General features: G+C 54.4%; 3 protein-coding genes across 35 annotated transcripts; 2 read left to right on the top strand and 1 right to left on the bottom strand.

Moving 5' to 3' along the window:
- The first annotated feature begins 270 nt into the window (after positions 1-270).
- On the top strand, positions 271-3,587 carry C12H6orf47 (chromosome 12 C6orf47 homolog). Its single transcript, XM_025418196.3, has one exon. It carries the CDS (start codon positions 1,965-1,967, stop codon positions 2,826-2,828), a length of 864 nt encoding a protein of 287 aa, XP_025273981.3. The 5' UTR covers positions 271-1,964; the 3' UTR covers positions 2,829-3,587.
- Positions 3,588-3,711: 124 nt separating this feature from the next.
- On the bottom strand, positions 3,712-8,787 carry APOM (apolipoprotein M). Of its 4 annotated transcripts, none has more exons than XM_025418198.3 (6): positions 8,475-8,787; positions 5,050-5,204; positions 4,708-4,781; positions 4,522-4,620; positions 4,252-4,350; positions 3,712-3,858 (listed from the first exon to the last, which is right to left on the bottom strand). In XM_025418198.3, exons 2-6 carry the CDS (start codon positions 5,100-5,102, stop codon positions 3,833-3,835), a joined length of 351 nt encoding a protein of 116 aa, XP_025273983.1. In that variant the 5' UTR covers positions 5,103-5,204; positions 8,475-8,787; the 3' UTR covers positions 3,712-3,832. The 4 variants fall into 4 exon arrangements, with proteins under 4 accessions (XP_025273983.1, XP_025273984.1, XP_035553752.1 ...); XM_025418199.3 differs by lacking the exon at positions 8,475-8,787 and adding an exon at positions 7,050-7,779; XM_035697859.2 differs by lacking the exon at positions 8,475-8,787 and adding an exon at positions 7,256-7,779.
- BAG6 (BAG cochaperone 6) lies at positions 4,070-19,043 on the top strand. 30 transcript variants are annotated; one of them, XM_025418177.3, is made up of 26 exons: positions 4,070-4,211; positions 8,814-8,940; positions 10,223-10,340; positions 10,471-10,667; positions 10,903-10,956; positions 11,115-11,189; positions 11,735-12,015; positions 12,527-12,656; positions 13,128-13,325; positions 13,515-13,767; positions 14,095-14,172; positions 14,283-14,390; positions 14,511-14,623; positions 14,726-14,813; positions 15,015-15,298; positions 15,715-16,006; positions 16,172-16,341; positions 16,519-16,572; positions 16,689-16,791; positions 16,877-17,001; positions 17,150-17,296; positions 17,397-17,456; positions 17,565-17,717; positions 17,796-17,903; positions 18,427-18,573; positions 18,858-19,043. In XM_025418177.3, exons 2-26 carry the CDS (start codon positions 8,827-8,829, stop codon positions 18,951-18,953), a joined length of 3,546 nt encoding a protein of 1,181 aa, XP_025273962.1. In that variant the 5' UTR covers positions 4,070-4,211; positions 8,814-8,826; the 3' UTR covers positions 18,954-19,043. The 30 variants fall into 30 exon arrangements, with proteins under 30 accessions (XP_025273962.1, XP_048947898.1, XP_048947897.1 ...); XM_025418175.3 differs by lacking the exon at positions 4,070-4,211 and adding an exon at positions 7,898-8,173; XM_025418176.3 differs by lacking the exon at positions 4,070-4,211 and adding an exon at positions 8,191-8,347.
- The last annotated feature ends 203 nt before the right edge of the window (positions 19,044-19,246 follow it).

Raw genomic sequence — 19,246 nt, 5'->3', positions numbered from 1 at the left:
TATTTTTAAAGGATTGTATTTATTCGTGAGAGATGCAGAGAGAGGGAGAAGCAGGCTCCCTGCAGGGAGCCGGATATAGGACTCCATCCTGCGCCCGCCCCCCCCTCCCCTCCCCCGTCATGCCCTGAGCCAAAGGTAGATGCTCAACCACTGAGCCACCCAGGTGTCCTTTTGATTACTGATTTTTGTTTTAATTTATTTATTTATGGTAGTCACAGAGAGAGAGAGAGAGAGAGGCAGAGACACAGGCAGAGGGAGAAGCAGGCTCCATGCACCGGGAGCCCGACGTGGGATTCGATCCCGGTCTCCAGGATCGCGCCCTGGGCCAAACGCAGGCGCCAAACCGCTGCACCACCCAGGGATCCCCTGATTACTGATTTTAAACAAGTTCAGATACTATGTGCTAAGAGGTGTGAGACATAGTCCCAAACTTCTAATTGCTCACAGCTGGGGGAGGCAGCTACATGATCAAATACACAATGCATAGTGAGGGGAAGCTTGGGCAAGCTCTGAGGTGATGAGAGTAGGCAGGGTCTTGCAGGAAGAGGCCAATGGGCTGGGAGGGCCTAGGAATTCTCCAGCCTCAATGGTGTTAGCTGAACTAGAGCCAGAACTCTGGCCTCCCAAATGTAACCTTTAAATCAAGGTTCACTTTATTACCTGAAACTCCAGAGGTAGGAAGCACATTATTTGTCTACACTTGTCTCCTCCGCCCTCCTGCTGCTCATACCAGGTTCCTGGCTGAAGGAGAGCTTAACTGTTGTCCGACTGACCCCGGGAAGTAGAATCGGCCTGGAGGGGTCAGGAAGATCAACACGGGTACCGGAGAAGCAGCTTGCTTTTCCGGAAAAGCCTTTCATGAAGTCATGGCCATGAAAAGCTGGCGTTAGGGGGGGCGGGGGGGAGGCAGGGAAGAACCAAGGGTCAGGGAAACACTGGCGGCCCAGGGACCCTCGGGCAGTGAAAACTCACTGCCAGGTTTCCCCTCCTGCCCGGGCCCGGCCAAATCTCAGCGGGCACCCTGCAGAGTGGCGCGTACAAACGCGCGGGGGCGCGGGGGGGTGGGGTGGGGGGGTGGATCCGCAGGGCCCGCCCCGCGAGCTGCAGGCTCCGCCCCCGTCTGTCCCTCCAGCCCTGGTGCAGCTGCTTCCGGGCTCTGCGGCTCCAGGCGGCCTGGGGAGGCCGCGGCCCGGGAGGGGTCGCAGTGCACAGTGCCCGGACGCCTAGGTACCCCGGCAGGCCCGCGCTTGGCCTCGCGACGACGATTTCCCGAGACACCTCTGGCCTGACCTTGTGGAGGCTGCGTCTCAGCTGCCGGTCGGGCCGCTGTGTAGGATTCATAACCCTCTGAATCAAGGGAAGAACGCTGCTGGCTGGAGTTTGCTCAACACCTCTCTCCTAACCCCCAATAGGAGATTGGTTGCCTGTTGTTGAGCTCCCTTAGGTCAGCAGTTCAGGACTCTCCAGATTGGGATTACCTGAGACCCAGGGCCACCTGCCTTCCTTCCTTCCCTCTTGGATGGAGTACCGCCTCCCCAGTTTCTGGGGCACCTTGGGGCGTGGCCTTGGTGAGTGAAACTTGGGGTGCTGCCTGCAGGAAAGGAAACCCAGAAACCCAGGGAGAACACCGTGGGGGTAACCCAGGCCTTGTCAGGTCCTGGGATTCTTGTCCTGCATCTTGGGTGTGGGGTGGTAGTGGTGGTGGTGAACGAATTTGGATGTGCCTCTCTTCTTTACCTCAAAATTGAAAAGGAAACAAGCCGCTTTCCACACTTGAGGCTGCACAGCATCCCGAGAAGTGGAGAGCCACTTCTGAGTTCAGAGTAGAACTCACAAAACAGATAACAGTTCTTCTGAGCTGGAACAGACTGGCTTCAGAGGAGACACTCAGGCCCCAAACCTGAAAATCTAAGCGGTGCCAGGAAGCAGCCCCAGAATCTAGGGACTCACTACACATCCCAACCATGTTCCTGCGACGCCTCGGTGGTTGGCTACCTCGCCCCTGGGGCCACCGGAAACCAACGAAGCCTGACCTGCCTACCCCAGAACTCAGACGAATGGATAGCTCCTCTGAGAATTCAGGGAGTGACTGGGATAGTGCCCCAGAAACCATGGGAGATGTGGGGCCTCCCAAGACCAAGGACACAGGGGCACGGAGGAGCTCTGGGGCTGCTCCAGAACCAAGCAGAGAGTACCGAGATGAGCAACTGGGGAGCAACAGAATGGATTCCTTCAAGTGGAACAAGACTGCTTCTAACACTCAAGAGTCTGGGAGACTGGAGACTGGAGGGACCATTCCCAAACTGGGCTGGGATCCTGTGGACTCAAGTGGCACCAGACTTGGAGTGTCCCCTGAAGAGGTACTGAGCCCCCCTGTGCCTGAAGCCCCAGTGGAGAAGCCAGGGCAGCGTCAGAAGCTGCTGGGCTGGCTGCAGGGGGATCCAGGTGGAAGAACAGGGGCTCCCTTGCAGTACCTGGGGAGCCCAGAGGAGAGTCTGCAGATATCAACCAACCTGACTCTGCATCTGTTGGAGCTGCTTGCCTCAGCCCTGCTGGGGCTGTGCTCACGCCCTCTGAGAGCAGCTTTGGACGCGTTGGGCCTGCGTGGACCGCTGGGCCTCTGGCTGCATGGGCTACTATCCTTCCTAGCTGCTCTGCATGGGCTCCATGCTGTGTTGAGCCTACTTACTGCTCACCCTCTGCACTTTGCCTGCCTCTTTGGTCTCCTACAGGCCCTGGTGCTGGCAGTCAGCCTCCGGGAGCCCAGTGGGGAGGAGGAAGCCACTGACTTGGAGGATGAGAAGTTGGAGAGGGAGGGTAAGGAATAGAGGAGACCCAGGAGAGGGGTTATGCCTGCAGGATAGGGTGTGACCTAGTGACCCAACCCTGAGTGGGGTGGGAGAAAGATAGGTGTAGGAGAGTGGGGGCCATGACCCAGATGTAAGCATAGGGACCTCAGGAATGGGGAAGAAACCCCAGAGTATGAGGGCATGGCCTTCCTTCACACACAGGAGAGTAGAGCTATTTAGGGCATCTGTTTATGTACAATGGGGATATGGCCCTTGAATTCACCAGCTGTTGTTACTTCTTGCTTTTACATTTCTCCCATTTCGTTTATTCTTTCCACCTTTACTTTTTAAAAGAAAAAAAAAAAAGCATAGTGATGAAAAATAAAGACTAAAGAGTCATCGTTACCTTTCAAAACTACCCAGAGGTGGAGACCAGAAGCAGGACAGAAAGGCTTCTGACTAGGGTAAGAGGGTGGTTGGAGACCCAAGGGATCCCTTGGATCCTAGGATCTAAGCCATGTAGGGAAGAATGGGACTGAGGCAGGTGGGTTAAGGGGTGTGGATAGGGGCCTACAGTGATTAGGAGCCTGCAGGAAGGATCTGGATCTTCCCAGGAGCCAGGGGGAGTGGGTATGGTGCAGGTCATATAGGCAGGAGGACCGATTCAGAGGGGTTGGCAGTTCAGACAGGCAGTATGGGGAAGAACTGGAGCTTGGAGTTCCCACTCTGGGACTAGGTGTTTGCACAGTCAGCAATAAATGTGTCACATCAAATCCTAAATATACCACTACAAAGAGAGTTACCACCACTCAGTGTCATTTCCTGACGCCGTCCAGCAGGGGGTTTAGGTAGTAGAAAGTGCAAGGAAGTACTGAGATAGAGGTGGGGAAGACTGATGTCTGGAGACAAACCCGAAATGAGATGAGGACTGAAAAATCATCTTTATTACTCTTGAAAGGGAGTTGGGAGTCTCCAGCTTCTCCTTCCCCCAGCACAACTGTAGCTCTCACCATATCCATTTGGGGCACAGATGAAGCCACAGGTCAGTTACTGGACAGCTCACAGGCCTCTGGTGGGAGGAGGGAGAAAAGAAGAGAATGGAAAGGAAGGAACTCCAGGGAAAAAAGCAAGGTTGGTGATGGTGGGGTAGAGGAGAATGCATTTCTGCTCTTCCCCACATCAAAGAAGGGGTCTCTGAGGTCTTTTTCCCTGTGTCTGACCCCCCCCCCTCCTTTTATCCACCACAAACTCAGGAACCTCTCTTTTGAGTAGCCCAGAGCCCAGCCTGGCTCCCTCAGGTGACATCACAGCCTATGACACAAATGGAGGTGTCAGCACAGCCACTCTAATAATGTCAGCCTTTGGCCTGCCCTCCAGTGACATCACTTGAGTCCCTTTCATCCAGCACCTGCAGAAGACTTGGTGAGTCCTAGTCCTCTTCTGTGGGACTTTACCCCCTTACCTTGATTCCTGGGAGTCCGTAAGAAGGCCTTAAAGTCCAGGCAGGAGGTCAGGGACTGGAACTCCTCCACGCATGTCTCATGAGGGTGTGGTGAGCGATCTGGAAGAGCAGGGCAGGGCCAGGCCCATCAAAGTCCCAGCTTCTCAGCACTGCCCTGGTGAGGGGAAGCACCCAGTCCTTCCTGGGATGATTTCATAAGGCCCAGAGTGAGAGGCTCTTCCGCCCTCCTGTGTTTCTCTCCAACCCTTCCTGTCTGGCATCCCCACTCACTATAAAGGAGGAAGCGCTGGTAACCGTGGCCTGACTCTTTCAGCATGATTCCACCGGGGCATGAGCTAGAGAAGAGCATGGTCCTCATGTCAGGGCGGCCTGTTGGGGGGGGAAGTGTGAGGACAGAGATGCAAAACCAAGCAAGCCCAGGGGACATGGGGAGAGTGAAGGCCGGAGTACACCAACCTTCAGTTCTGAGATCTGTGCTCCCCTCAGTCAAGTGGTAGATCCATTTCCGGGGCACACAGTGTCCATTTTTCCTACAGAAGCGGTGGCAAAGACAAAAGACAGTGACCTCCCAGCCACACAGTACCAGCCTCTATTTATCCCATCTTATTTCTCTCTGAAGTTTCAAACTACCAAGGGATGGTTGGGTAGGCTCATCTCTTTTCAGAGGGAAACTAACAGAATTGTTGAACTTAGTGGGCCAAAAACAGTGGATATCCCAAAGAGCCTAGCTCTTGGTGGGTGGGTGCTCATATTTTGGGCAGAGACTGCACCTCCTGGTGCCCCTGCCTCATCACTCACATGCGGATGGTAGCACGAAGCTGGAGCTGCATGGGGGCAGAGCCTGTAGCCATGCTGAAGACAATGTTGTCTACAGGGTCAAAAGTCACCAACTCCTCCTTGGTGGGAGCTGCCCCTGCGATGAAGTACCACCTGCCCAGGTGTGGCTCTGGGAACTGCAGAGAATGAGGGGATCAGAAGAGGGTGGGTCCCCACCACAGGGCCCATTCAACCTCTTCATCTTTACTCTTAAGACAGCAAGACTTAGAGGAGTGGCGTGGCAGCTGCTTTGTTCTGACTAGGGGTGGGTTATGACATGGAGTCATTAAGCAATTTTTCCTTTTTAGCCCTCTCAATCAACCTGAGTAACCACCCAGCCCCCAATTCTACCGTGTTTCCACATTGATGGCCACAGTACTGTGTTTTTTTTTTTTTTTTTCCACTTGTTCTTGCATTCATTATCACGATACTCACAGCCTTTCTCCCTTTCGTTCCCAGCATGGCTTCTGGTCATCCAAGGCCACCCACTCAAGTCCCTCAGAGCTCCCACCATCAGCTTTCCCCATTCTCAGTCCATACCTCTTTCCCATCCACTCCCTGAGTTGTCAGTTGACTGTACTCAGGGCACTGGTAGATGGAGTTAAGGAGAATACCAAAGAGATAGAGCAGAGCTGCCCATACTTGGTGGAACATCTTCAGGTAGCAGGGAGCTGGTGCTCTTCGTGAAGTGGCTGGTGCCTTAACTGCTCTCCCCCCACCCCCTTGTTACTTAGTCCACTCTGCTTCCAGCCCCCTTGCCTTGACCCTTGACCCTTTCACCTGCTAATGAGTAACTTCAACCTTGTTTTCCAACCCAATCATAGATTACTTACAGTGTTCAGGCCTTCCTCCCCCTCTTCTAAATGCCATCACTCCATAATACACCCTGGCATGTCCAGAGTCTCTTATGAATTAATGGGAGCTGAGCCCTCCAGGTAGAAGCCTGTGGCCCTTCAACCTGTATCCGAGCTGGATATCTGCTCAGTTGTATAGCACTGAAAAGAGGCAGACTGATTCTTTCATTGATTCACTTAGCAGACTGTTGTGAGGCCCAGCTGTGTGCCAGCTAAGCCCCTAGGGACATAAAAATGAATGACAGTCCCTGGCCTTGAGAGCAGTAAAAAGAAAAATAGCTGAGTAAACAAAACAAATCATTGCAGTACACAGCCTGGTAAGTTCTTTAAAACAGGTATGAACCAGGTGCTGGGGCCTAGTGGATGGGAGGCCTTCTTTCTGAAGTAATTGGGGAAACAGTATGTACACCCCTGAGAAAAGTTCACTCACTTAATGTTTATCATTAGAAGAGAATACATGATGTAAGGGTTAGAAGATATTGGTTATTAGGCAGAGTGGGTGCAAACCCTAACTCCACTATGTATTAGATCTTAGATCTTGCAGTTTTATTAATCTCAGTGCCTTTTTTTTTCCATTTTCATTTCATTGATGACCAAATCGTCAATCTCACAGGATTAAACGAGATTATGCACATAAAGCCCTTGGCAAGGGCCTGCCTGTTGTTAAATCCGAAGGAAGTATTTGCTATAATTAATGTTTGTAAAGGCACTTAGTTTCTGGTGGGCTCCAGGTTCTCAAATAGCAAGAAAATAGTTGTCAAGAAGCAGTCATTTGATAGTGCCAAGGGGGTGGGGCAGTTAATGCAATGAAAGATGGGGCTTCCTAATAGATTATGTATAAACCACAGACTGCCAATTTGTTCTGAGTGGTAGGGTTTGTTATGGGATTGTGATTTAGTTAAAAGAAAATTTGGGTAACGGGTATATGAGGGCTCATTATAACATCTGGGAGTAATGTTTGCCATTTCTTTTTTTTTTGTTGTTTAATGTTTACCATTTCTTATAGTAAGAAGCAAATATATATAAAATACAGTAGTTTATTGGGGCAGTAAAGTAGACGTGCTTGACCCGGGGGCTGGTAGGCCGGGGTTTGTCGGTTCTGCCTTAGTTTTGCCTAAGTGTACTCACCTATAAAATGGATGTAATGACCATCTCCGGTATTGAAAGGCTTTTAAACAGGACAGTACGCAAAGCCCTGAGTATATTCCTGTTACAAACCAAGTGCTCGCTAAACAATTATTTATTAGGGCTCTTATGAATCAGTACTGGGAATCGAGTAGGAACGACAGGCCCCACAAAGGCCGTGGGCCCGGAAGGGAGGCAGGCAGGCCTACCCGAGGCCGAGGTTGGGGGCTCAGGCGGTGAGCACTGCCCAGTCCGCCGGGGGACCCCGGCCTGCGGAAGCCCTTCGGTGGCCCCTTCAGTGCTCCAGGGCCGGAATCCTGTGTTTCGGCCCAGTCCAACTCCACTCCCTTCCAATTCCCAAACTCGGAGGCGCCCTTTCTGAGGAGAGTCCTGTGAAGCAGTGAATCCGTAGTTGCTCCACAACATGGCGTGTCCACCGGCCGCACGCTGCCACCGAGGAACATGGCGCCCGCGTCCAGCCAAACGCCCACCACGCAGCGCCGAGGTCGGCCGCAACCACGCGGCGGCACGCCCCGGCTGCTCGCGAACCACCTCCAACGCCTAGAGAAAGGAGGACTTCCGGAGGCGCCGAAGACAGAATTTTAGGAGGCCAGCGCAGTGCCGCCTCAAATTCTCGGCCGGCCAAGACTTTAACAGAGATTCACGAGGCATAATCCCCAGTCGCCAAACCGCTAGAGGCACACAACTGTCCCAAGCCTCTTGAAACATAGTCTTTCACCTGGTAATTATTTTCAGGCATTTAAAGTAGCCACCTCAACCACCTACAGCTCAAGCCCGTACACAGACAAGAACAGCGTTAGCGGGGGTTGGGCGGTGCCTAAAGGTGTACGCATGCGTAGTGCGACGCGCGCAGGCGCAGGACGGCCCCCCGGGCGACGGTGGCGGTGGCTCCTCGGGGTGTTCGGCTCCCTCCCATCCAGGCCGGCCCCGGCCCGTCTGGCCCCAAGGAACTCACTGTTTGGGGCCGCGAACTTCCTCATCGTTCCCAACAAAAGTAAAACTTCGGGACCTGGGGGGAGCCGGAAGTACCGCCTTGCGATCCCCAAATACTATCGGGGAAACGGAAGTGACCATCGGTGGCAAGTTGGGGGAGACCGGAAGTGACGGTACCGTGGGGAAGTCGGGGGCGGAGCCCGGGGTGGTGGTGTGGGTTGCGGTGGGGTTTGTGCGTGTGTGTGGTGTGTGTTGATTGCGCCGCTCTCCTGGAGCATCGAGGGAAGGCGGAAGAGGGGGGCAGTCAGCTAGCCAATCTGGCCCCCCGTGCGTGTCCGTCATTTCGGGTCTGTCGTGATTTAGGCGGGTTCGGTGGGCGTGGCGTGGCGCGCGTGCGCGAAACCACTGTCTCCGCAAAATCTGGCGCGACTCCCCCCTCCCCCCGCTCGCGTGTGCTCCCGGGGGTTTGCCGACCTTTGGGGCCTTTGTCGTATCGCGACTGGTGATGACACGAGTCTCCTGCTTCCTACTTTGCCGGCTTCCCAGCCTGACTGGCCCTCCCTTACTGTGATTGGCATTGCGGAGCCCCTCCCACCTGCCCGTCCTCCAGCTCCCTGTGCCGTCGATCTCCTGCCCTTTGTGTTTCTCTCCTGGTGCCTCGGAATCAGAAGGGGAATGGGGGCGGGTGTGAGTGTGTAGGCTCGTGCGGGAAAAACTCTTCAGATATTAGGGCGGAGACTCAAGCCGGTGAGGCTTCCGGGTATATAAAATCAGCTCTGGGCGACAGGAGGCTTCCCTCCCTCTATTCTTTAGAGATCTATCTGCGATGGAGCCCACTGATAGTACCAGTACCACTTCCAGTATGGAGGAGCCTGACAGCCTGGAGGTGCTGGTGAAGACCTTGGACTCTCAGACTCGGACATTTATTGTGGGGGCCCAGGTGAGACCCCAGTACTTTTGGAAGACACCCATTAACTCTTTCTGTTGTAGGTCTGTTATCCTGAGAGAACCGAATTTCTTTGGTCCTTAAATCTTACTTCATTGGTTCCTTTGTTCACGTTCTAGATAGGACGTTTTCTGGTGTTTGTTGTTGAGGGAGAAGGTATGGATTCTGTCGAATGAGGCAGATTTTGTTCTGCCTTTTCCCACCTTGAAAGAATTCAGTGCAGAGGAAAATACGGAGGGAGAAATACGTATGCCAGCATCATGAGTGAACCCCAGCCCAAGAGGACAGACATGGCTCCTGCCTTTGGGAAGGGAAACAGAACAGAGATCCAAAACTCAAGTCTTAAAAATTGGTCAGGTCTGTTTTATGTCCTTTTTTTTTTTTAATTTTTATTTATGTATGATAGTCACACAGAGAGAGAGAGAGAGAGGCAGAGACATAGGCAGAGGGAGAAGCAGGCTCCATGCACCGGGAGCCCGACGTGGGATTCGATCCCGGGTCTCCAGGATCGCACCCTGGGCCAAAGGCAGGCGCCAAACCGCTGCGCCACCCAGGGATCCCTGTTTTATGCCTTTAAAGGCTAGAAGTCAGAGCCTATAATGCAGGTAGAACTCTAACACACTGCTGAGCGGAATCACTAGTGTGTGTGGCATAATTTGAATCTTTTGTTTTTAGCGCCACAGACATGGCTGTTATGCCATTAATTCCTGTGATATTTTGAGACAAAATCATGAGGGGTTGTTCCATAGCTTTTAAAACATATAGAAAAAATCATATAGGTCCTTGTGATTAGATGTATGTAAACTGGTGCTTCCCAAGAATCACTACTACAGTTAGGAAAGTGTTTGCTCTTTTCTTTCTGCTCTGTTGAACCTTCCTTTCTTGATTTTCTACTCCCGCTTCCTTATCATTGCATTTGTCTTTGAGATTGCAGAGTTGTAGCATTTTGTGTTTGGGGAGGGGTCATTGGTATCTGTAGACACATTCTTTTGGGAGCGGGGAGAGAAGGATATGTCACTCAGTATTTCTGTTTCTCAGCCACATATTTTTCTCTGGGCACATAATCTGAACTTTGTTAATGTTTATTGTCTTTTTTGACAGGTGTTAAAATGTCTTAGTTTGGGGCTTTGCATAATAATTACCTCACAGTCAAGACAAATGGGTAGCGGTTTTATGGTTGAGTGGTTTTTACCCCTCACTCCCAAAAGTCACTTGTTCCCCTTCCGTACTTCTCTCCTCCAATCGCTGCTAGTTTTTTGTCTCTTTTTCCTTGTAGATGAATGTAAAGGAGTTTAAAGAGCACATTGCTGCCTCTGTTAGTATTCCCTCTGAGAAACAACGGCTCATTTATCAGGGACGAGTTCTGCAGGATGATAAGAAGCTCCAGGAATACAGTAAGAGTTTGGGGGAGGCAGTTCAGAGGTTGTTGAGGCAGCTGTCTAGAGAGATGAATTGAGGCATTGGGCTTACCTGATTATATAATGCTTTGGTGTGTGTGTGTGTGTGTGTGTGTTTTTCCTGCAGATGTTGGGGGAAAGGTTATTCACCTGGTGGAACGGGCTCCTCCTCAGACTCCGCTCCCTTCTGGGGCATCTTCTGGGATAGGATCTGCCTCAGCCACCCATGGTGGAGGACCCCCGCCTGGTACTCGGGGGCCTGGGGCCTCTGTTCATGACCGGAATGCCAACAGCTATGTCATGGTTGGAACCTTTAACCTTCCTGTAAGCTTGTGTTCCACATAGTACAGTTTTTGTGGGGAGGGGTGGTTTGGTTGTGGTAATAGCAGAGAGCTCATAAGAAAGGTGCCTTGGTCTTTAGATTGGGTTTCCAGGGTCCTGCGGTCTGATACGGCCTCAGTCTTTGAGAAAAAGGGTGGGGCTCCAGAGAATGAGTTGGAGGTGTGGGGGCCTTAGTATTTGGCTTCTCCCAGAGCAACTTCCCTTACCCTTTTCCCAGAGTGACGGCTCTGCTGTGGATGTTCACATCAACATGGAACAGGCCCCGATTCAGGTATCACGGGCCTGGGAGGGTCAGGGAAGGGGATCTGGGAGAAGGAGGCCATGAGATGGGATGGACCTGGTGAGGAGCCCACTCGGCCCTGGTTCAGTGGGTGGTAGAGTGCATGGCTTCATCTCAGACGTACCCTGATTGTACTTCTTTTACCGTAGAGTGAGCCCCGAGTACGGCTGGTGATGGCTCAACACATGATCAGGGATATACAAACCTTACTATCCCGGATGGAGGTCAGTGGGCAAGGCTGGCTAGGGTCTGTCCGTTTCTTCATTCTTTCTTAATGGTTTTGTGTCCACCTGGTGGCGAAGGCATGACTGGCCATATCAGCTGGATTCTTCCTGCCTAATCTGGTCTCTTCTCTTCAGTCTTCACTCTTTGGGGTGAAAAAGTATCTTTGTTGGGCTATCTTGTTCCTGCCAATCCTCTGGGTGCCTGGTATCTGGGAAGTTTATTTCACATTGGTCAAATAACTCTCATGGCATCTTTTCTCAATTATAGTTTCTTAATTAGCATATTTGAGCTGAGATGGCCCAATTCCATTCGTTTGTGTTGTGATTGTAGCTTGTGACATTTTTTACTCTTCTTGTGGAAGCTTAGGGAACCATAATTCTTCTATTTTGTTAGTAACCCTTAAGCATTACAGCTTTTTATTATGTGTCTTGTTAAAAGTTTTGCATGGTTGCTAGGGAGTCAGACCAGTGCAAAGCCCTGCCTTCAGGGAGCCTAGTTAGAGTTCCTTCTCCACTCGTTCTGTGTTGACCTGAGTAATCTGCAGCAGTCTCCTCTTCCTCTGGTATCCCGAATCTCTCCACTTCAGTGTCGAGGGGGACCCCAAGCACAGCATAGTCAGCCGCCCCCCCAGACACCAGCTGTGGCCTCGGAGCCGGTAGCCTTGAGCTCTCAAACATCAGAAGCAGTTGAGAGTGAAGTGCCTCCTCGGGAGCCTATGGAGGCAGAAGAAGTGGAGGAGCGTGCCTCAGCCCAGAGCCCGGAACTCACCCCTTCTGGCCCAGCCCCAGTGGGCCCAGCACCTGCCCCAGAGACAAATGCACCCAAGTGAGAACCAGAGGGACCCTCTGGGAGAGTGGTTGGGAGTCCTAAGTGAAGTGTGAGAACCAGGAAGGGGATGATAGGAGAAGAGAATTGCTGGACAGTCTTACCTCTGGGGTTAGCATGGCAGGGCAGAGAGAGTTCCGGACCAGCTGAATGAGGTTGGGGCTGGCAGTTGAGCCAGAAGCTCTTCTCTCGGCTGAGGAAATACAGATGCTGTTTCCTGAGCCCAATCAAGGTTCTCTCCCCTGAGTTCACATAGATTATGTTCCTTTCTGAGAGTTAAGTTTCTTGCCATCGTAGGGATGGGATTGTGCGGCAAGAAAGACAGACGCAATTATTTTTCTTCTTGTCTTCCCGTGGGTGCAGGTGAAGGATAGGTGTTCTGCTAGTGCTAGAAGGGATGGGGCCAGAGGTCTGGGAGGCTGCAGGGGGACAGGGCAGGTGTAGTCTGTCAGCTTGGAGGTTGGGGATCTAAGGAAGGCCTCGGCTCACTGCCTCTTGGGGTTGCCCACAGTCATCCTTCCCCTGCGGAGTATGTCGAAGTGCTTCAGGAGCTACAGCGGCTTGAGAGCCGCCTTCAGCCCTTCTTGCAGCGCTACTACGAGGTTCTGGGTACTGCTGCCACCACGGACTACAACAATAACGTGAGTGCCACCCACCCCCTCACCCCCAGTTGTGTCCCACATGGAACAGGCAGAAATACATCTAACCCTTTCTTCCAAAAAAATACTGTCTGCAACAAAACAGTTCTATAGACTTGTGAGTAAATGACGTGTTCTTTTGTATAGGGAAGGTGATGATCTTTGCGTAAATCTACTGTTTCTGTCTCTTGATTCCTTGATTCAATTACTCAGGAAGCTTAGGTAGAGTGAGGGAGATTAGTAGATGATGCTGTACTGATTTTCTGTAAGGCCTGTTGTAATAGGGAACTTTCTGCGTATTCGATATAGAAGTTATTTGCCGAGACCGGTCTACCTGGAACCTTCCAAGGCTATAGCTGAAGGTATAGAGATAGAGAGTATGGGGCTTTTCAAGGGTGTTACCTGCTTTTGTCGTCAAGGTTTATTGCAACCTAATATGTCTTGCTTTCTTGTCCTCGGCCCTGGGGGTTACAGCAGGAGGGCCGAGAAGAGGACCAGCGCTTGATCAACTTAGTGGGGGAGAGCCTGCGGCTGCTGGGTAACACTTTCGTGGCGCTGTCTGACCTGCGCTGCAATCTGGCCTGTGCGCCCCCACGACACCTGCATGTGGTCCGGCCCATGTCTCACTACACTACCCCCATGGTGCTTCAGCAAGCAGCCATTCCCATCCAGGTGGGTCCAGGGAGCCTTGGAGGGATGGCGCATGACCCAGAGTAGCTGTCAGGCTTGAATTGAGAAGGGGTAGAGACCTCGGAAACACAAAGTGGTGGAGAACGGGGAGACTGCAGCAGTATACCTCGGGATGCTCTGGGTTAACCTCTTGTTTTACTTATTTCTGACTTCTGTATCTGTCTCTTCCAGATCAATGTGGGAACCACTGTGACCATGACGGGGAATGGGACTCGGCCCCCCCCAACTGCCAATGCGGAGGCAGCTCCCCCTGGTCCTGGGCAGGCCTCGTCCCTGGCTCCCACTTCTACCACTGTCGAGTCTTCAACCGAGGGGGCTCCCCCGCCAGGGCCAGCTCCCCCCCCAACCACCAGTCACCCGAGGGTCATCCGAATTTCCCACCAGAGCGTGGAACCCGTGGTCATGATGCACATGAATATCCAAGGTGAATGAGGGTTGGTTGTCGGTAGAGAAGAGCAGCACGATGTGGGAGGTGGGTTGGCACAGAGATGTGAGAGAGCGAGGGTGGGGATGGAGCAGAGGAACCAGGACAGAAGCTTGAGTGCACATGTGCTGGGAAGGGCAGGAGGGACTGCTTGTCCCTGCAGGTTTGTTTGCGTGGCGAAGGGAGTGCTTCCTCCCTTCTAGGTGGAGGGAAAAGCGGGCTTTCTCATGGGGACGGTAGGGGCCAGCAGGATGCTGGTCACAGGAGGATGTGGTTAAGCCTTGGTGCCACCTGCCTCAGGGCCACTCTCTCTGTCTCCCTGCTCAGATTCCGGCACACAGCCTGGTGGAGTTCCGAGTGCTCCCACTGGCCCCCTAGGACCCCCTGGTCATGGCCAGACCCTGGGTAAGAGTGAGGGTATCAGAGCAGGCAAGCTCTGGGTAGAGAAGGGGTAGGGCCGACTGGGTGGGTTGAAGGGGGTCCAGGTTCAAGGTTACATCAGACCCGCCCCCCAGGCTCCACCCTCATCCAGCTGCCCTCCCTGCCCCCTGAGTTCATGCACGCCGTCGCCCACCAGATCACTCATCAGGCCATGGTGGCAGCTGTTGCCTCCGCGGCCGCAGGTAATAACCCGGAAGGGGAAGCTTGGGAGGTGGGGCACGGTCCATGGTGGCGGGTGCTGTCGGCTAGCAGGCCAGGGCCCGGCCCTCAGCCCTCTTCGGTCTCCCCTCTGCCACCCACAGGACAGCAGGTGCCAGGCTTCCCTACGGCTCCGACCCGGGTGGTGATTGCCCGGCCCACCCCTCCACAGGCTCGGCCTTCCCATCCTGGGGGGCCCCCCGTCTCGGGTACTCTAGTGAGTAAGGATGGAGGAGCTCTCGTTGGGGGGAGTCTGGGGAAAGAATCCTCGTGGGGAATGGGCAGGGCAGGACTGAAAGCTGTTTCTGTCTCCCTCCAGCAGGGCTCCGGGCTAGGTACCAATGCTTCTCTGGCCCAGATGGTGAGCGGCCTTGTGGGGCAGCTCCTGATGCAGCCTGTTCTGGTGGGTGAGTCCTTGTTCTTGCCCGTCTCAACCTGAAGGGATGTCCACCACCCTGGAGGCCGGTGCTCCTCAGTCTCCTGACGAGCGCTTCCCAGTTTTCTCCACAGATCCTTTTTCCTTGCCTTCCTGTTGACAAGACCAGAATGAGATGCTGTGGTGTCTCGTTTCTCTACAGAGTTCAACTTTTCTCTTTTGGTCTCTCCAGCTCAGGGGACCCCAGGAATGGCTCCACCTCCAGCCCCTGCCACTGCTTCAGCTAGTGCCGGCACTACCAACACCGCTACCACAGCTGGCCCTGCTCCCGGGGGGCCTGCCCAGCCTCCTCCCCCTCAGCCCTCGGCCGCCGACCTGCAGTTCTCTCAGCTCCTGGGGAACTTGCTGGGGCCAGCAGGGCCTGGGGCCGGCGGGCCTGGCATGGCTTCTCCCACCATCACCGTGGCCATGCCCGGCGTCCCCGCCTTTCTACAGGGCATGACTGACTTTCTGCAGGTGAGTTGCTGGCTTGCTCTTTGGCTCCCCCCCACACCTGCTGGTCCAGCCAGGTGCTGGTGCCTTGTTTCTGTGATGTTGCTGCTGGGCTACGGTCCCTGGTGGCCTGTCGATGGGAGGGAGCCCTGGGACCTCATTGATTCCGATTCCCCACCTATCCCCATTTGGGAGAAGCAGCAGCTGAGGCTATGAGGACATAGTACTTGGCATTGCTGTTTTGTAACCTAATGCGTTCAGGGGGAGAGGGGCTGGAGCCCCACCTAAGTCTGCTGCTATGTCACCACATGTGTTCATTCTGCTCCAGGGAGGAAAGACCACAGTGGGGCTCTCCTGTTGGGCTTCTCTCAGCCTGTGCCTTTCTGGTGTCTCGTCCCCGTTTTCACCTTGTCTTCTGTTGTGTGTTCTCTGTTTGCCAGGCAGCACAGACAGCCCCTCCACCCCCGCCGCCGCCGCCGCCCCCGCCCCCAGCACCGGAGCAGCAGACTGTGCCCCCACCAGGGTCCCCTTCTGGTGGCACAGGGAGTCCTGGAGGCCTGGGTCTTGAGAGCCTTTCACCGGAGTTTTTTACATCTGTGGTGCAGGGTGTGCTGAACTCCCTGCTGGGCTCCCTGGGGGCGCGGGCCGGCAGCAGTGAGAGCATCGCTGCTTTCATCCAGCGCCTCAGCGGATCCAGTAACATCTTCGAGCCTGGGGCAGATGGGGCCCTCGGTGAGCCATCGAGGGTGCCTTGGTCTTCTCCAGGGAGGGGAGGGGAGGGGAGGTTGATGACCTTTGTCAAGGAGTGTTGCTGGAGCTGGATGAGGTCGATGGGTTGGTGGTGCACAGGCAGGGCAGGGGGTAAAGGCCACTGCTGACTTCAGCCCCTGTCCCTAGGATTCTTCGGGGCCCTGCTTTCTCTTTTGTGCCAGAACTTTTCCATGGTAGACGTGGTGATGCTTCTTCACGGCCATTTCCAGCCACTGCAGCGGCTCCAGCCCCAGCTGCGGTCCTTTTTCCACCAGCACTACCTGGGTGGCCAAGAGCCCACACCCGGTAACATACGGGTAAATGAAGGCCGGGGGCCGCCGCATGCTCCTCTTCAGCTTCTCTTTCTTGACTCCACTCTGTCACCTAAAGTGCCGATCGCTCCAGCCTGAGCCCTGCACTTACTGGAGGTGGAGGGGAGGGCATGTCTCACAGGCCAGGGTGGGGGATCTGAACTCCTGCTGTTTTGCCCTTAGACGGCGACCCACACATTGATCACGGGGCTGGAAGAATACGTGCGGGAGAGTTTCGTGAGTTCCTCATCTCCCGGGGGGCCGGGGTAGCTGCTGTTCCTCCCACCGCCTCGGAGCGAATGTAGTCTTCCAGGCTCCCTGATTTGGGGGTCTCCGTGTGTCTTGGTTTTCAGTCTTTGGTGCAGGTTCAGCCTGGTGTGGACATCATCCGGACCAACCTGGAGTTTCTCCAGGAGCAGTTCAACAGCATTGCTGCTCATGTGCTGCACTGCACAGGTGAGGGCGGCCAGGCGCACAGGGCTGGGGGTGCGAGGCGCGGGGTGCCAGCTGCCAGCATCCCCACCTCTTGTCTTGTCCACAGATAGTGGATTTGGGGCCCGTTTGTTGGAGTTGTGTAACCAGGGCCTGTTTGAGTGCCTGGCCCTCAACCTGCACTGCTTGGGGGGCCAGCAGATGGAACTCGCTGCTGTCATCAATGGCCGGATAGTAAGCACCGCGCAGCCCCCGGGCCTTTGTTCTCTCTGCTGTCCTGCAGTTCTTGTTTTGCCTTCTCCAAATTGCTGTCCTTTACCTTTTGATACTTTTCAAAAGCTGGTTGAAGGTGTTGTGTTCCAAGGCTGCTTTCTGCCCTCAGCGTCGCATGTCTCGTGGGGTGAACCCGTCCCTGGTGAGCTGGCTGACCACTATGATGGGGCTGAGGCTTCAGGTGGTTCTGGAGCACATGCCTGTGGGCCCCGATGCCATCCTCAGATACGTCCGCAGGGTTGGCGACCCACCCCAGGTAAGGGCCTGGATGGGCAGTGTGGTCAGGGGACTTGCAGGGACGGGAGAGGCTTGAGAAGGCCTTTTGTGCTCTTCTGCTTTTTTGTCCAATTTCCTAGCCACTTCCTGAGGAGCCGATGGAAGTTCAGGGATCAGAGAGGACTTCTCCTGAGCCTCAGGTACCAGGGAGAGGTTGAGGGGCCAGATAAGGTGGCGGGGAGGGCTGAGGGTGGAAGGGCTGGAGGCTGGGGATGCTGAAGCCCATGTTTTCCCGCTCCAACTTGCAGCGGGAGAATGCCTCCCCGGCCCCAGGAACAACGGCAGAAGAGGCCATGTCTCGAGGGCCTCCTCCTGCACCTGAGGGCGGCGGCGGCGGCTCCCGTGAAGAGCAGGACGGAGCTGCAGCCGAGACTGAGCCTTGGGCAGCTGCCGTCCCCCCAGTAAGTGTCGGGAGGAGAGCTGGAGCACCAGGGATAGCTGGACGTGGCGCCAGCTCCTCGTCCTCTTTCCCTCCACAGGAGTGGGTCCCGATTATCCAGCAGGACATTCAGAGCCAGCGGAAAGTGAAGCCGCAGCCCCCCTTGAGCGATGCCTACCTCAGTGGTATGCCTGCCAAGAGACGCAAGGTTGGTCTGCCTCTTCCCTGAGGATCTCGATTCATCCAGTTCCCCCCGGGTGGTTAGAATCAGACTAGTTAGAGCTGGAAGGACTTCTTCCTACTTTTGTCCTATCACTTATGGGGTGAGGAAACCTTCCTGGGACTTGATTTGCTCGTGGTGGTTGCGGCACACCCTCACGCTAGCATATGCCAGCAGTGTGGTCGTCCCTCAACAGCCTGACTCCCCTGTGTGGCGAGGGCCTGCTTCCTCACAGGCGGCTTCCTCTCACTGACTAGCCGAGTGCCGATGGCTCCACTTACCCTGTCCTTCTGGTATTGAAGAGTGAGTCCAGGATGCGCAAGTGTCGTGTTTTGGTCAGAGCCAGATAAAATTAGGGAGGTGTTTTTGCCGGCAGAACCACTCGTGAACTAGTTCCCTTCTCTCCACTAGCTTAGAAACTCAGTGGTTGGCTCCTGGAAAGGGTGAGCTGGGTGGTTGGCACTGGATCTGACGTCGATCCTCTTTTCCCTCCCGACCCCCTGTCCCCCAGACGATGCAGGGTGAGGGCCCCCAGCTGCTTCTCTCAGAGGCCGTGAGCCGGGCAGCTAAGGCAGCCGGAGCTCGGCCCCTGACGAGCCCCGAGAGCCTGAGCCGGGACCTGGAGGCACCAGAGGTTCAGGAGAGCTACAGGCAGCAGGTGCCCCCACCTTGAAGCAGAATAGGGATGGTGTAGTGGGAGGGGTCGGGCTAGGGCCTCTCTTTTCTAATTTCTTCAGAGACTAACTGGTCAGTCTGGGGCTACTACGTGATATTTTGAAGTTTTCCCCTAGTGGCATCTGGGAAGGCTCAGTGATGCCGTATTCGGCTTCTGACAGCGTGGCTGGTGGGAAGCGCTAGCTCCTAGGGGATGGCCTCGCGTGCTTGCTGGGATCCTAGGGCCCTGGCCGGTGCCCCTCCAACCTGCTTGTTCTCTCTCTCTAGCTCCGGGCTGATATACAGAAGCGACTGCAGGAAGACCCCAACTACAGCCCCCAGCGCTTCCCTAATGCCCACCGGGCCTTCACTGATGATCCCTAGCTGTTTGCTCTTTGGCCCTCCCTCATCAGGGGACCATTTCCCCCATCTTCCTTCACAGTATTTAAGGAATAAAAGTCAGATTTTCCTGGCTCTTTTGTCTCGGAGTTTTCCTAAGTAATCTAAATACTTGTCTTCTCTAAGTTGTCTAAAATGAATAAATAGTCCCTAGAAACCCAGCTGTGTAAGACCGCTGTCAACCTTGCCGAGTAAGGAGCTGCACGCTACCACATATTCATTGCTCGTGTAGCACAATGCTGACAAGCAGCCCAGCCCAGTGGTTTTCAGAACACACT

Source organism: Canis lupus, chromosome 12 (assembly GCF_003254725.2).
Source record: "Canis lupus dingo isolate Sandy chromosome 12, ASM325472v2, whole genome shotgun sequence".
NCBI lineage: Eukaryota > Metazoa > Chordata > Mammalia > Carnivora > Canidae > Canis > Canis lupus.
The sequence above is the reverse complement of the archived record's forward strand: the minus strand, read 5'-3'. Positions and strand labels throughout refer to the sequence as shown.

Excerpts from the sequence above, each read along its gene's own strand:
- C12H6orf47 (XM_025418196.3), top strand. The coding sequence starts at position 1,965 with ATGTTCCTGCGACGCCTCGGTGGTTGGCTACCTCGCCCCTGGGGCCAC.
- APOM (XM_035697859.2), bottom strand. The coding sequence starts at position 7,510 with ATGTTCCTCGGTGGCAGCGTGCGGCCGGTGGACACGCCATGTTGTGGA. Across the intron at positions 4,621-4,707 it reads CACAGATCTCAGAACTGAAG|GCCGCCCTGACATGAGGACC; the intron begins GTTGGTGTACTC and ends CCCCCCCAACAG. Across the intron at positions 4,351-4,521 it reads CCAGCGCTTCCTCCTTTATA|ATCGCTCACCACACCCTCAT; the intron begins GTGAGTGGGGAT and ends CTGCTCTTCCAG.
- BAG6 (XM_025418177.3), top strand. The coding sequence starts at position 8,827 with ATGGAGCCCACTGATAGTACCAGTACCACTTCCAGTATGGAGGAGCCT. Across the intron at positions 11,190-11,734 it reads CCTTACTATCCCGGATGGAG|CAGTCTCCTCTTCCTCTGGT; the intron begins GTCAGTGGGCAA and ends AGTAATCTGCAG. Across the intron at positions 14,624-14,725 it reads CCCCCGTCTCGGGTACTCTA|CAGGGCTCCGGGCTAGGTAC; the intron begins GTGAGTAAGGAT and ends GTCTCCCTCCAG.